This window comes from Physella acuta, unplaced genomic scaffold, assembly GCF_028476545.2.
Source record: "Physella acuta isolate Inbredline_101_S28 unplaced genomic scaffold, ASM2847654v3 ptg000630l, whole genome shotgun sequence".
NCBI lineage: Eukaryota > Metazoa > Mollusca > Gastropoda > Physidae > Physella > Physella acuta.
This window is the reverse complement of record NW_026732149.1, coordinates 11,288-26,899: the sequence shown is the minus strand read 5'-3', so window position 1 is coordinate 26,899 and position 15,612 is coordinate 11,288. Positions and strand designations below refer to the sequence as shown.

At 30.9% G+C, this 15,612-nt stretch overlaps 2 protein-coding genes across 5 annotated transcripts; one reads left to right on the top strand and one right to left on the bottom strand.

Annotated features, from left to right (window-relative positions):
* Positions 1-387: 387 nt before the first annotated feature.
* On the bottom strand, positions 388-7,378 carry LOC131948222 (N-alpha-acetyltransferase 20). Of its 3 annotated transcripts, none has more exons than XM_059309758.1 (6): positions 7,323-7,378; positions 3,166-3,190; positions 2,746-2,836; positions 2,195-2,324; positions 1,291-1,427; positions 388-973 (listed from the first exon to the last, which is right to left on the bottom strand). In XM_059309758.1, exons 3-6 carry the CDS (start codon positions 2,816-2,818, stop codon positions 888-890), a joined length of 426 nt encoding a protein of 141 aa, XP_059165741.1. In that variant the 5' UTR covers positions 2,819-2,836; positions 3,166-3,190; positions 7,323-7,378; the 3' UTR covers positions 388-887. The 3 variants fall into 3 exon arrangements, with proteins under 3 accessions (XP_059165741.1, XP_059165739.1, XP_059165738.1); XM_059309756.1 differs by lacking the exon at positions 7,323-7,378 and adding an exon at positions 7,188-7,310; XM_059309755.1 differs by lacking the exon at positions 7,323-7,378 and adding an exon at positions 5,241-5,356.
* On the top strand, positions 6,586-15,201 carry LOC131948221 (serine-rich adhesin for platelets). Of its 2 annotated transcripts, none has more exons than XM_059309754.1 (2): positions 6,586-6,760; positions 8,197-15,201. In XM_059309754.1, the coding sequence occupies exon 2, from the start codon at positions 8,201-8,203 to the stop codon at positions 9,404-9,406; it is 1,206 nt and encodes a 401-aa protein (XP_059165737.1). In that variant the 5' UTR covers positions 6,586-6,760; positions 8,197-8,200; the 3' UTR covers positions 9,407-15,201. The 2 variants fall into 2 exon arrangements, with proteins under 2 accessions (XP_059165737.1, XP_059165736.1); XM_059309753.1 differs by having other exon boundaries at positions 6,591-6,765.
* Positions 15,202-15,612: the final 411 nt, after the last annotated feature.

Sequence of the window (15,612 nt, the reverse complement as noted above, 5' to 3'; positions counted from 1 at the left end):
AACATGAATGACAAGAAACATGTTCTTTTTAAAAGTATGAAAAGAGATAGGTGAACAGAAAAGTCAGCAGTAAAAACATTTCTATACATTTTAATACACATGATACAGTCATATCAAGTCTGGCAATTACAAAGTTACAAAATCTTATTTGGCAACTCATATGAGAAGCCACAGCAACATCAACAGGGCACAATACTCTGACAGATAGTTTATCGGCTCATGGGAGGATTTGAAATAAATATAAAGGCTGCGTTTAAACTTCAAACAAAATAATTCGATAAATGCTTGTTCAAAATATCATATATATATATATATATATATATATATATATATATATATATATATATATATATATATATATATATATATATATATATTAATGGTTGGCAGCACTATGATTTAAAAAACTTTTAAAATAATTTCCTCTAAACAATATTTATAGTCACAATGTTTGATTTCTGATACTTTAACTTGAAATAGAATCTACATTGAAACAAACGTTACACATATTTAATCACTTTCTTAAAGAAAAAGTTTTAAAATAATTTGTTTTGAAATGAAAATAAGTAAGTAAGAATGTTCAACATAAATGAAGTGCTATAGTTAATGAAAAAAAATTAGACTTATGCAGCTCTATGTACATGGGCTGCCAACCACTCTTTGATAAAAGATATTTAACTTCACATTGAAATAAAGATGATTTTAGCTGGAGTTACAGAAATTTTAGCTGTTCCAATCAATTACAGCTCTTTACTAACAGCCATAGAACGTTTTTGACTTTGTAGCCACAGTTCTAACAGCAGGAAGAAAAGGGAAGCAACCAAGATAAAAACAGCAATGAGAAGTGGATCATAAATATCAAGCAGAGTACTGTGCCCTTCCTCAGGTCAGTCCAGCTCATCCGGCCTCACAGGATGAGGCAGAGGAATCACAGACTTTTTGTCCTTGTCTCGAGATAATGCTTTCCTCATGTCTGAAATTTAAAAAATTTTATATCGTCAGAGAACACAACATATAAAAGTGATGTGGACAAAAGTACATCTCTCTTATACATCTGTATCAGGTGCAATAATTGTTTATTCTAAAGACTAGAAACTGGGCCATATTTGGCAGTTTTAGTCCTGAAAAAGATCTTTCTCTCTCTCTGAAACCTTGTATATTATTAAACTAATATAAATAGTTGAATGCCAGAGCGAAAAAACTCTACTTGAGTTTAGATTTCTTAAATAAAGCTTTAAAGCTGCTTTTTTTATTTGTTAGCTATTGTAAGATACTAGGAAAAAATCTTACCAAAAGCATCTTCATCTACTTCTCCAGAGTAGTATTCTAAGACTCGTCTATATACACTATAACCCAATTTTTCATACATCGCAACTGCCACTTTATTTGATACTCGCACAAATAAATCTACAAAATAACAGCGTTTCCTGAAAAATTAGTAGCAAAGTATAAATATCCCAATCAACCTATTTTTATATAAAGAAAAGAAATATAACAAGATTTTACTTTGTTATATTTCTTTTGTTAATATAAAATATATAAAATGAAATTTTTAAAATATAAAACAAAAATGGATTAGTATGACAATTTAAAAAAAAAACTATTTTTCAATGCATCTACTGGTCAAAGAGTCTCCTATGATTAATTTCACAGTATGAATAAATCCTTGATAACAACAGATATACCATTTGAATTTTTTTAAAAATAGTTATGGATTGAAATTGCAACATGGGTCAAGATTAGATTATATTTATCACCCAGGGTTCACAAAATCCTTGACGTAACTCAACTAAAAATTATATTTTGACAATCCTTCTAATCATTTACAGAATATTTTCTAAATTAGTTTGTGACATTTTAGAGTATATTTTGCAATTTTACAGCCTTTTTCTAAGAAAAAAGCTTTAATTGATCCGTATAATCTAATCTTGACCCATATTAGTAATTTTTTTTAGATAGAAATATTTGTTTTGAAAAGCCATAATTGCAATAGGGCTGGTAAGTAGGTCACCAACCAGTTCTACAGCTCAATAAAAACTGCATGAGCCATAGAGCTGGTTGGTGACCTACTTACCAGCCCTATTGGGGGAGGAGTGTAAAAAAAAAGTATGGTGTGATTGTAGGGGGGAGATAAAGCCATTAAAAATTATGACGTCATTTAAGAATAACCCTCTTATGCCAAATTGACTGATACCTTTCTGAAATCTCTTCCAGTCCATTCATCAGTTTTCCAGCCAAACCCAGTCTTCTGAATTCAGGGGCAACACTCAAAGCTGTGACATGGCCATGCCACTGTTCTCCAGAACCTTCAGCTTTCCCCATTACTGGGTTAGAAAAATATTAGATCACAGTGTAAGATTTAAAAATCTGACAGGCAAAATGTTAATTTTACAAATTAATTTAATTTACACAACTTTTAAGAGAAAAAAAATAATAAGACAATATCAATAAAGGGAGGTAATATGAAACTAATCAAAAGACAAATGAAAGACTTCTCTTTAGGAGACATCATAGAAATGATGAAAGTAAAATGTTGCTAAAGAATGTCAGGGGAGAATAACAAAATCACTGCAAAAATTAGGTGTCCATTTGCAGTTGTTTGACTAAATGTATTTAAGAATAACAAAATTAAAATATCCTTTGAATTTAATTAATAATGTATTTAAATAAAATAAAAAAGAATAAACATGAAAAATATCAAGATTAATAGATCTAGAAACTAAGTTATTTTAAAAAAAAACTTACTATAACCCATGATGTCTCCATTGGGTGACTCAAGTACTTGAAAATATTCAGGCCAATGGGCTAAATACTGCATATAAAAAGGTAATCCATACTGTAAAAGTTAAGGGTTCAAATCCATGACAATAAGATGGCTGGTTATTATTTTAAATAAACATTCCTTGATATAAAGAAATATGGAGATGATATTATTATCTCCTGTTTTTATTATATAGATATAATTATCTAACTTGAGTGAAAAACTTAAAACTAATTAACTGTCGAACTCCTGGTTGTATTTATAATTAGACATATTTCCTGTAATTACAATTTTATTTTTTATTTTGTTAAATATTCAAGGCAATACATTGAAAGCAAAACCATAACTTTGTATTATTTATTCAATTGTATACTAGGAAAATCTCAGCCAATAACCAAGGATACAGTTTCTGTCAGTGGATCAAGATTTCTGGGGAAAAAATAAGAAAGAAAATATTATTTCAGCAGCAATCTTATCAGCCTAGAAAAAGATGTGATTATAATTTAATACTGAATTGTGCGTTTTCATTTTTAAATATTTCATGTGCCGCTATATTTTAATGAATTATTGGTCAATATTTTGTATTGTAATTTTATACTGAGCAGATTTAAAATATTAGAAAATACACAAGAAAAAAGTTACAACATCAAATAGAATGGATAAAAGGTATAAACTTCAATGAGGTAATGTTCAAGTTCAAGTGTAACTAACCCAAGCTAGTTGCCAAGTCCAAATAGCGAGCAATGACAGAATAGACTTGGGTCAGTATAGCCACTTAAAAAATTAATTTAACTAGGCTAATGTCCTGCATGTAATGTTTCAAAATCCCTCAGAACTGGAAACACCCACCTTAAAGTCTACATTAACAAAGCTATTATTTAATAATATAATTTTTCTAAAAGGCTCTCTTAGATGTGTTAATGTACATGAATGTAGATCTACTAGGTAGGGTGTTGCCTAAGATTTTAAACTTCATTATTGTTCAAGATGACTTAAAAATTTATAAAAGACAATATTAATTATCAAATTTAACCGGTAGCCTAGAAAATGATTTGTGAAAAAAAAACACTGTTTTTTAATGGCTACAATGATTTGACTGATACTCAGTGATATGGTGGGTTAGCTTTTAAGGAGTGTTTTTGTGACGGGATTGACAGTTCATCCCCGTTCAGCAGAAATGTGTAGTCTGCTAGATCTCTTCCCATTCAAACACACGGAGAGCAAAATGGGCGGGCTTAGTTAGCTGTTGTCTCGATTTAAATATTTTTTGAAGGTTTTGTTTTTATCCTGCATGTTTTTTTTTAAATTAATGAAATTATTTTAGTAGGACACAATATATAATTTTCCACAGTATACAGTATTTTTGAGTATGTTTACAACAATATTAAATAAAAATTTCATTGCATCTTAATAATTGAGGCGATCGAGTTGACGAGAATCCTTCCATAATGTTGTTGACATGGAATAAAAATGTGAGCTTTTTTAGATTTAACAAACAAGGCGACCGTAAAAATAATAAAAAAATAAAAACTTACGCCTTAAATTAATTCAGAAATTTTATATTTTTAGTATCAATGCTATAAAAGTTGCAAATCCAGAGAACTTGAAAATAATTTGTTGAGTTTAAGGCTACATTTCTACTTATTTCATCAAGCCTAAGTTATAACCAGATGTTTCACTTTCGTAAGACATATATTGATTGGCTGTACAGTACAGGAACTCCGTGATCGATAACTATTTGTTTACAAAACTTTGCAGATAAAGTTTTTAAGAATAATGCAAATTTAAACCCCATGACCTAGTTTTCCTTTTTTTTTTTTCGCTTACAACGTGCACAATAAAATTTATGGCAGCCAATGGAATAGCAGGATGCCATTGTTTATGTCGCCATTACACGTGAAAACCAAATTGTTTTTGCTTTTTTTTAATTTTTATTTAGTTACTGAAAATATTAAAAACATCAAAATACATCCAATCTTTAGTAAAGTCCGAAAAAAAACAGACAGACAGGATTTTATAACCATATTAATTGTAACTATGCCGTGCAGGATTTTTAAATTAATTAATGGGCCTCTCAAATACCTACTCGCTCACGTCCATTGAAAATAAACTTTGATGTAGTCTTGGAGGTGTTTCAAGACTACATCAAATAATCAAAGTTTATCATGCGCACTGATAAATCTGATCGTGAATCAAATGAGTGTGAGTCTAATCACTCATTGAACTCTAAAAAATCTATTGTGTCTTGACCTCCAATTAAGCGTATTTTACTAAAACACAATCAAAACACATCATACAAGAAATGTTAGGAAAACACTACTTTATTATTATTACTAATATTACCCTTGTCTTCATTTGTCATTTATGTTTTGTATTTTTTTTGGTTGTGTTTTTTAAATTTTTTTCACTAACAAAATATTTCCCCTTATCTTTATTCAAGAATTACTCTAGCAAACTACAATATACTTGTTATACATACACGTTATTAAATCTAAATAAATCATCACATCTAAATGGTCTTATAGTCGTCATTTTCACAGACAAGCACAGCTACTAAAACATTCCAGATATATTTCTAATTATAATAAATTTATAGTGCTCTCCCTTGCTTTGTTTTACATTTTATAAAACTTTCGCAGATTTCATTTTTCCTTAGATTTAAACCTAGGGTAAAACATACAGCCTAGCTAGTGGCTACGTTTGTATAGACTTAGCAGTACATCAGCAGTTCAATATAAACTATTTTAAAACATGAGACTGTATCTTACGCATTTAAATCGACCATTTCATTAAAAAGTTTGCGTTTTCCAACTTAATCTAGCCTGCTGTAACTGTGAGTTCATATTGGTTATTCTAAGACCAAGACTATGCTTTTAAATTCTATACATTGTACATTAAGAAAATATAACTTGTAACTTTCAACATATTAATATTAGAATTACAAATTACATCAATATATGCAACTCACAAATCTAGATCGTTATACTCTTTAGGTACAGGTTAAATATTATTCCATGAATGGTTTGGCTCACAGCTATGTTTACGATGCCAAAGGTTGAGGCAATGTTAAGTACAGTATATATATATATATATATATATATATATATATATATATATATATATATATATATATATATATATATAAAATTATTTATAGAGAGAGAGAGAGACAGATAGATATAGATATGTCTATATGTAAATATAGATTTATTTATATATTAAAGGGTTAGGATATTTTATTCAATAGAGATGTATAATTCAATATAAAGAGTAAGACTTTGTGTTCTTAGAATTTATTTATTTATTTATTTGATCTGTTTATCATACAAATATAACGACGGCTACTTGGTTGAAGACACTTTTTTCAACAGGTTTAGGCATTCTTTAACGAAATGTTTAAAATCAGTCCTATTTATAAAGTTTGTTTTCTAGTTGTGAGTTGGACAGTAGCAGGTGGGTAATTTTGAATGCTTATTTAAGAAATCAGATATAGAATCTAGTATGCGAAAATCGATTTTCATCTAAAGGTTGATTGGTATTCGTAAATAAAATGCATAGGCTAGTCGTTCTTTTTTTTTTCAGCCAAAAATAATAACCTGCGCAAGCATTTGACCTTAAATCATTATGAAGCACAAACTGGCAGTTTTGCCTAGATCTAGATCAAAATAGAAAAACGAAATAATGCAAGGGAAAAATATGTTTTATCTTTTAAATAACAATATATGTAATGTGTATATTGTATCATTTAGTAATGTTGCAAATTTAAACAAATAGCAGTTACTTTATTAGGTTAGACGAAGTAAGTTTAAGTCAGTTAATTTTAGCCAATCGTAGCCGTTGTGGGAGTTAGCCCGTTTTCTGACGTCATTATACTTTGCGTGATGATTCTCATGTTAGGAACTGGGAAGGCTAACGACAGTTAAGTTTCTATATAATCGGATATTTATATTTGTGTTTACGATGTTGAAGTGAAAGAACAGATTATATAGACGATCCGTGGTAAGGTTAGTAACTATTTTACTTATTTAGGATAGTTTTCTTAATCGAACAAATAAATTTAACGCATTCAAAACTTCCAATACAACTTTTTTTGGCTGCTTCACTTCGTCGCCGTCCGTTCAGTTTTTGGCTCTCGCCAGGAAAGACTAGTTTTAAAATTTGTAATAGAATTGTGTGTGTCCTTTATTTATTAAAGATTTTACACTTTTAATTAGTTAAAGCGGCTTTCTTTTTTATGGGGGTTATAGTTGTTTGACTAGAAGCAGGCAGGAAGTAGTATTTTGTTAGTTTTCTATTACAAATACTATCGCTTGTAAGCCTAGTCGTGTTTTCCAGCTGACTTACTGGCCTTTGTTGACCTATTTTTGAAAAAAAAATCGATACAAGAAGCCAAATACAATTTTGAAATACTAAAATTATTTCGTACTAGAATCTAAATCCAGTATAGACACTTCATCTGTCATTTATTTGAAAATTACAGCTTATATTTTTCTTAAAACATTTCTTTGTTCAATATTGAAGAACTACGTTACATCGTCCTTCCCTTTGCTATTGATTTTACCTCCCATCACAAGTTCAGAAAATTTAAGGCCGCGGCCAATCCTTGCCGCTTGCTACCAGTCACCACCTACACGCTGCGTGAACGTCTCGCACTGCCTGAGGAAAGTGTGTCAGTGAGATTGCTATGGCCCGGTGCCATGACTACAATAAATAACTGTTAGGTGTTAAAGAATATAAAGCAAAGGCGAATATAGCAATTTTTTATAGGCCTATGGCCTAACATTTAAAATTTTAGCATACACTATCACAATCTATATCTTAAAATTTAAGTAAAACATTAAACAAGAGAAACATACATGCCATATAGCACGTTGTAGACAGCAAGTAATATGAACTACATTTTATGTGAGAGGGTGGGGGGAGTGCTACTACTCTATTGAGTTGTTACAAAAACTTTATAGACCAAACTTAAGCTCTCAAATTAAATTACACCTAATTGACATAACCAATTGTAAGAAGGCTACAAGACAATGCGAGCAGGGTTAAGCCAAATTGAAAAATAACTGTCTTTGATAATAGCCTAATATCAATAAAATCACTAAATAAAGCAATATTTACATGTAAATCTATCTGCTCATTGTCATTGGGTAGACAATGTGTATGGTTTAGTTATCTTGATGATTGCTCTCACACCCCAGTGGTTTAAAAACCATATTTGTATCAAACAAACTGAAACAATTGTTCACACTATCACTAAGAATATTTCTGTTTTGACAAATTAATCAGAACTTATAAGTGTCATTCATACTCTGTGGGAGTTATATAAATATGTATATAAGTATGTTTTGGGTGCATATCATATTTTTTTGCTGCTTTTTCTAAACAGTAAAATCATTTACCATTTGTTTAATTATTATTATTAATTACTTTTTAAGCGTAATGCCACCCATGGCGACGTCTTCAGCAAAGCGCAAGTGGTCCGATGTATTCGGCGACAGAGAAATCTGTGACAAACAGTCCATCATGGATCTTTGTACCTCAAAGCTGCGCTATGTGAACCCTGCGAGGCCTCCACGCAGACGAACTGAAGTGCCTCTTCTCCGTAATGTTCTCATAGTCAACACTATGAAACACCTATCTGCTGAGATGAAGACAGAAAAACAGATGGATTATAGCACTGAGGATCTTAGTGTAGACCCAGGACACTTTGAGGGATTGCCACCTCTGTCTGAGCTGCTTACAGATATAATGCTTGATCCACAACCTAGTGAACAGCAGCAACCTTCTACGTCTTCTTTTGGCTGGTCAACCGCTGGAGGTCCTCAGTATTCCAGTCTTACTCCATTGGAGCCTACCATACCTTCATACATGGATTCAATGGAAAGTGGTGAAGAAGAGAAAATAGTCCATGACTTGCTGCCATGCACAAGTGTTATGGGTATTAATCCGACACAACACACCACATCTTGGGAGACTCGTAATGATCACAGACAACATACATCTTCATGGCAAGTCCAAGCTCATCAAGACCATCACTCTTCTACATGGGACTCACAGTGTGACACCAGTGTCCTAGACTGCTTTTTGTCAAGTGCCTCCATTCAGCAACCCACAAGTGACTCCTTAGACAATTTAACGTCCGATATAACATTCCAACCATCCAGCACTCCTTTACCTTCATTTACATCTTCTTTCTTCGAGACTTCCCATAATTCATCATATACAGCAGATCTTTTACAATCATCTACTTTGTCTGGGCCGGTGTCCACTGCATTATCCTCATTCACAACCACTTCCTCTTCATTGTCCTCATTCCCATCTATCACTACTGCTTCTGTAACAACTGAAGATTTGGTGAGTAACGTCAATTTAACAGAATCTGATTTGGAACTTCTTTTCTCCATGACTTTGTCAACAAGACGACCTCATATGTCTTTTGAAGACTTCGTTCATGCATTGCCCCTGCAGCAGACTACGCAGCCATCACAAACATTCTATGTGCCTTCGTCATTACAAACTAGTGGTAGCTCAAACTGTGAAAACTCATCCTCTACCAATAGTCAGTGTTCCAGCTATTGTCGCAGTGATCAGCCCCCACCAAGTGTCGATGACAGCAGTATGGTGAGAGTTCTAGTCAACCTATGATTGGTAAATAATTAAAACTTATTTTATTTTACATTAAAAACTAAGCCTTCTTTATTGGCTTCAAATGTAATTGCATAACAATCACTTCATGATGAGTGAACCAACGCCTTGGTGATTTGTTTGATTAGTCAAGACAATTCAAGATACATAGCTATTTATGATGCCTTACAGACTCATTTTATTATTGAAAGTGGTTAGTCAATGACAGGATGAAAGTATTTATTACTGCTTGCAGTGCTGTTCCATTTTCTAAGATAATGTTATTCAGTGTGCCAGTTGGAGTCAAGACGAGGAAGTACATTGGTGAAGCTCAGGGAAAGCTGGTTGATTGATGCAAAGTGGTTTCATTTATTTTCATGACTTATTACCATAGTGATTGTTACACTAGACCAGTGAACTATTAAAACTTAAGTAACAGTAATTACAAATTGTGCCTAATTGCTGTCTCAATTTTTGTATCATTGACCATTGGCTGCTTCTTTGGACAGCTTTTAATGATATTCTTTGCAATCGACAGCTCAGACATTGATAGGCTGCAGATGTGTGTATAAATTAAACAGTATCCTGGGATAAAAGTTTTTATTCTATTAAAATAGAATGATCATTGTATGAATGTTTTAGAAAGGCGTAATTTAACATGAAGGCCATATAAAATGGTTTTCTGTCTTATTTGTTTTGTAAAGAAATTCTCACTTGTATAGTTGTAAAACAACGTGATACTGTGTTCCTATGAAAAGGCAATAGAAAATGAAGCATTTTCAAATGTTGCGTATTGTGAAAGAATGTGATAAAATTAAGGCAGTTGTTTACATTTTTAATAATTATAAGTTGTTTTAAGTTACTAGCTATATGCATGCTTACATGTACTATGTACAAAAAACAAGAAATTGTGTAGATATTTATGATGTGTATTTTCAGGTGATACTTTGATATCACCCATTTAGAAAACTTTAGAAACCTTAAATTCTTGTAATATTTTTAGCAGCAGTTAATGAAGTACATTCTTGAATAGGTAGATCTAATAACTAGCTGGGACTGTGATGTTTAGGTATAACTGCTGAATTATTTTCCATTTATCAGAGTAAAGTAATGACTAGAAACCTAAATTATTAACTTAATTATTTTAGTTGGGGGGTGGGGGTGGGGCTCTCATTTTTACTCCTTAAATCATGAAGTGTTTTCCAAATATTCTGTTTTCATATTCATTAGATGAAAATCAAAACAACTCAAGATAGTCATATATTTGATTCCTTCACCTATTTCCAAAGTATGCATTGTTAATTTTACTTATTTTTGGCCTTGGTATGAATTTTAATGTGCAAAAATTAGTGGTGCTGCCATGTTAGTCAATTCTGTTTATTATTTCTATACGGTTTATTCATTTTTTTTTACCATATCTTCATACATAGGAACTAAGATTGTTATGCATGCTGTATGCTTGAACTTTTTTACATGAGTATAATGGAACAATAACTTCATGACTCTTCTTTCCAGGTTGTTTTTAACTTTCTTTTTACTTTCCTTTGCAGCATACTGTTCATTCACTTTCTGTTTCTAAATAATCTTCTCTTGGGGTCATATTCATTAATGTAGTTAGGTTAGGCATCCAATGAATCAAACTTAGATTGCATGTGTTTAAGAATTATTGTTAAATGGTGAATTGGCTGAAGTCAACTGGGTGAAGACCCAATTTCATACAAGCTAGTCATTAGTTGTTTGTTGTTGTTTTTTTTTTTTTACATTTTCATCAGTAGTACAATTTTGGTTTGTTGAGGTAAAAAAAAATGTATTCTTTTAGTAAAATATAATCATATTGTTTGGAATGTAATAAATGCATATAGTTGTTTCTTTATTTTTCTGATCATAAAACTATTATATTTTAAGAATTCTCAATTTTGTTTAGAAAAATGATATTGGACAAAATCACTGTTGGTGTATCCGTGGTATATATTTTAATGCTAAGATTTCTAAATTATTTTAAAAAGTTATTTTAATTTACTGGGTTTGTTTCTCTAAGGTAAAGGATGTCATCACGGTATTGTCTTTAGAGTAAGGCGTTGTTCCGATGACATGAATATGGCCCCAATTTAAAACCATGTCTTTCACTCACTTAAAATTACTTTTTAATTTATTAGATTTGTGTCAGGCTGAACACTTGGTTTCTAAATCATAAATTCTAATATAAGCTCTTACTGTATATAGATCTAGATCAGTTTATCTTAAAATTATATTTATAAATGAATACTGAGTTTCCATGTATGTGTACTATTCCTTGTTGGTTTCGTAATATTGACAAGTGTGAATGTTTAAAGTGTGTTGACGTTCAAAAGCAGAGAACTGTATTTTATTATTTATTACTAAATTTTTATCTCACTATTGCTCTCAATGTTTTGTGTATTTTAAAAAATGTTTTAAATGTAAAGTTTAATTGTAGACTTTTAATATTGCTACAATATTTAAAAGCTGAAAATTTTAACCATTTTAGCCATTGTCTAAAATAAAAGCCTGAATCTCTCCAGGTAAGTAACATGCAAATCATGTTAGTCTTCTATTCAATAAAAGTGCTTTATCATATTATTTTTGTAGATGGGCTCTACCAGTCTAGTGTCATTTTGTCAGCTGAATATTTAAATACTACCTACTTGATCTCTGTGACTTTCCATAATGTTGTACATTTCTTTAATTGACATTAGGAATGTTGTTTTTTCTATTTTTCTTCCCTATTTGCCATTTTTAATCAGGTTGTAGCATTTTTACATAGGACAAAAGTACATTTTGGCAATGCTGGTTAATTTTAATTTCATTTCCATTTATTTAACTTAATTAAATGCCTATTTTTCCTGGGTTTATGGTCAACTGATCCTTCAACAATTAAATGATTTATTGTATTTGTCTTTAATTTATTTTAAATACTATATTTTGTTCTGTCATGAAATAGGTATTTAATGTTTTCTTTTACAGTTAAAAGTATGACACACACAGCACCAATTATATTAAATTATACATGTCTGACAATCTAGACTGACTATAACATGAAATTTTTTTAAATTAAATGAAATCCACTTTTTCTAGTGTTAAATTCCTAGTTCTAGTTTTTAAAATCTTGCTTTATATTATTAAACTCTGAAATTTCCAACTTGCCAATTTTACCTGTTTATGCAAAAAAATAAAAACCCATCCTATAATTTAATTTTTATAGTATGTTAGCATAATTTGCAGTTGTATATAATGTTTTAAAATGCCAGTGACTATCAAATTCTAAACACTAAAATAGCTAAAACTATTTGTGTTATGATTTGGGTAATACAAAAGTAATTTGCTATAATATTGAGGCCAGAAAATAACAGTGAAGAAATTTACACAGCCTAGATTACCAGTACATTCCATAGCTCAAATTCAAATCGAAATACTAAGAATAGCTTATTAACATATTTATATCAAACCTAATGCATATAATCTGAGGAAATGCATTTCACAACATTAGTAAATTAAAATACAAATGTTGTGTTAAGTATTTTTAGTTGCTAACTATTTGCTTGACTATTTTTATTAGACTAATTTAAAATATCCTTAATTAGTTTTTCTGTATCTTAATGGTTTCTATGTATTAGTTTTTCATGCTTAGAGTTGCCCTAATTTGAGTGATTATTTAACATTCAGAATAATTTTCATGCTTTAATTACATACACAGAATCAAAAGTTGCCTTTTTATGTTATATAAATTAGTACTTGTGCACTTTTTTTTTTCATTTTGTTCTACACAACTTATACCAACCCTTGTTATTATTCTTAACTTTGTGTCCAAACTGGATTGCTACAATAAAGTGCTTTTGCTCATTATTTATAACTTTAAAATATGCCTTGTTTCATAATGCTAACCTTTATCATAAAGATATATATTTATATAAAAATTAATCAATTTGTAATAAAACATGATATGATTGCTCTTGTTTTGTTTGAATTCGGTAAGTTTAAAAAACATTTATGGTGTGATAATTTGATTTTTTAATTTCTTACTTAATGAATATGAATTAAACCAAAAAGTTAGTTGTGTCATTTTGTTTTTATGATTTTGAAAATCTGTTGTCATTGAAGATACTTTTTAAAATGTTTGTAATTGGATTTGTTTGGGTCAGTTGCAGATTTGCAACCAAAGACATGTTAGTGCTGTAACATTCCAGTAATTGCACATTTGAAATGCCAGTATATAGAGCTTCAAGGATTTTTTTAAAACTGTGTGCTGCTGTTTAGTTTCTTTATTAGTTTTATTTCCTTACATTTCTTTGACAGTGTATTGTACAATAGCTGTAAATTTTTCAAGGTGTTAAGGAGCCAATATATCTATACGTTATTTTCTTCTAATTTTTAAGGTAGGAGGAGGATGTTTTTTATTCATGTACTGGTAAAATGCCTTTAATTAATTATTAACAAGACACCTGTGTGACTTCACTTAGCATCTTCTGTACTCAATTCTGCTTCAAGGATGCATTACATTTTAGGGCTTAACTATATCCTATTTAGACTTAGATTTGAAAAGTTGAGCGTATAAACTAAAAATTAATTGCACTTTTTTAAAATGACCGTAAACACTGTACATAAAAAGAAAGTTTAGCTTTAGCCATATCAAATGAAGTGGAAAGTTTGGGCTTGCAAGTTAACTTTTTTTTTCTTTGAATCAACTTCTCTTGAAGAGAATCCCAGTTTTATTAAAGTTTATTACTGACTTCTTTGCTTGTCTGGTCAAAATGAATCACTACTACTTAAATTATTGGAATTTAAATAAAACCTTTAAATGAAATGTATTTAGCTGGGCTTCTCTTTGCATTACAGCCTTTGTTTTTTTTTTTAAACCTGATGTATTATATTTTAAAATGATCAAGAGCTCTGCATTTCTATCATGTTTTCAATTGTTTGTAGTTGAAGCTCTCAAACAGAAAAGTTTTCTTGTGATAAAACTCTTAACATTGTTTCAATAATTGAATCACTTTTGTCCTGAATCATTCCCTTTCCCTCCTCTCTCACTACCTTATACATACATTGTATATAATCTCCATGTACCTTTTTTTCTCTCTTCTGGTCTCTCCACATGAGCACTTGTTATGGTTAGTGTATTGATATTACTTCCTTAGGAAGATTAGGATGTTATAGTTTAGAACCTTCTATTGACAAATAGCTGACTGGTTGCCTTGTTGATTCATTCTTAACATCATGATTGTTTTTAATTAGAGGCTAGTCACAAGTCTGACAGGGTTAAGGGAGAGCTTTTATATCTCAGCAGTCATCATCTGTTTTTAAAAGTCCCTCCCTGCATACCCCCACTTCCTCCATTTTTTTAACCCCCTCCCAATGAGTCATTGTGATACATTATTATATGATTACAGTATGTATTCATCTTTATATACACGCTAATTTATTGGGGACGTGAACAGATGAAGAAAGTTGAAATACAGAGGTAAACCCTTTCCTTTTTAAAATCCTAGTCCCTTATTGTCATTGGACCAGAGAAAACTACCAGTAAGATTTTCATAGAGAGTAGGTCGTTAAGGCAGCAATTTTTTCTTCTTCTGCTCCGTGAATATGAAATCACAACCATAAGCAATTATTCCTTGTTAATGTTATTACATATTTATATCATTAGTTTGAGTGTCTCAACTACAGATCATGCATCGATGGTTTATTGCAATTTTATTTAAATTATTGAAATGATCAATTTAAAACATTACTGGGACTCCCAGATGATTTAAATCAAGTTATTTATACTTTGGTAAATAATATAAATAAAACATAAAATCATAAAGTTAAATTGGACTTTCTGTTGTTTTGTTGAAAAAAAATCTATTGCGTCGCTAGCCCAGCGCCTTGCCTCGTTTCGTTTCGTTTCCAACTTCGCTGCTGATCGAGTCAACGATATAATTAGTAACACATTTCAGCCTGTCTCCGTGTGCCTAGGCTGAACGTTGGCTGGCTAGCACGCCCTTGTCTCTCCCTTCTCCTTACCAGTGCGTGCGGGGAAACATCGGCCAGCAGATAAAACTAGAACGACCAGGCCGCCGTTTTTTCCCCCCTCTCCTCACAAGGGAAGCTAGGAAAGGGTGGCGTTACTGTACGTGTAGGATCATACAGCTATGTAGTTTTTTAAAAATCTTTCATCAGCCTTACACATACAGGCCTTATCCCAATGCACTTTAACCCCAACAATGTCTATT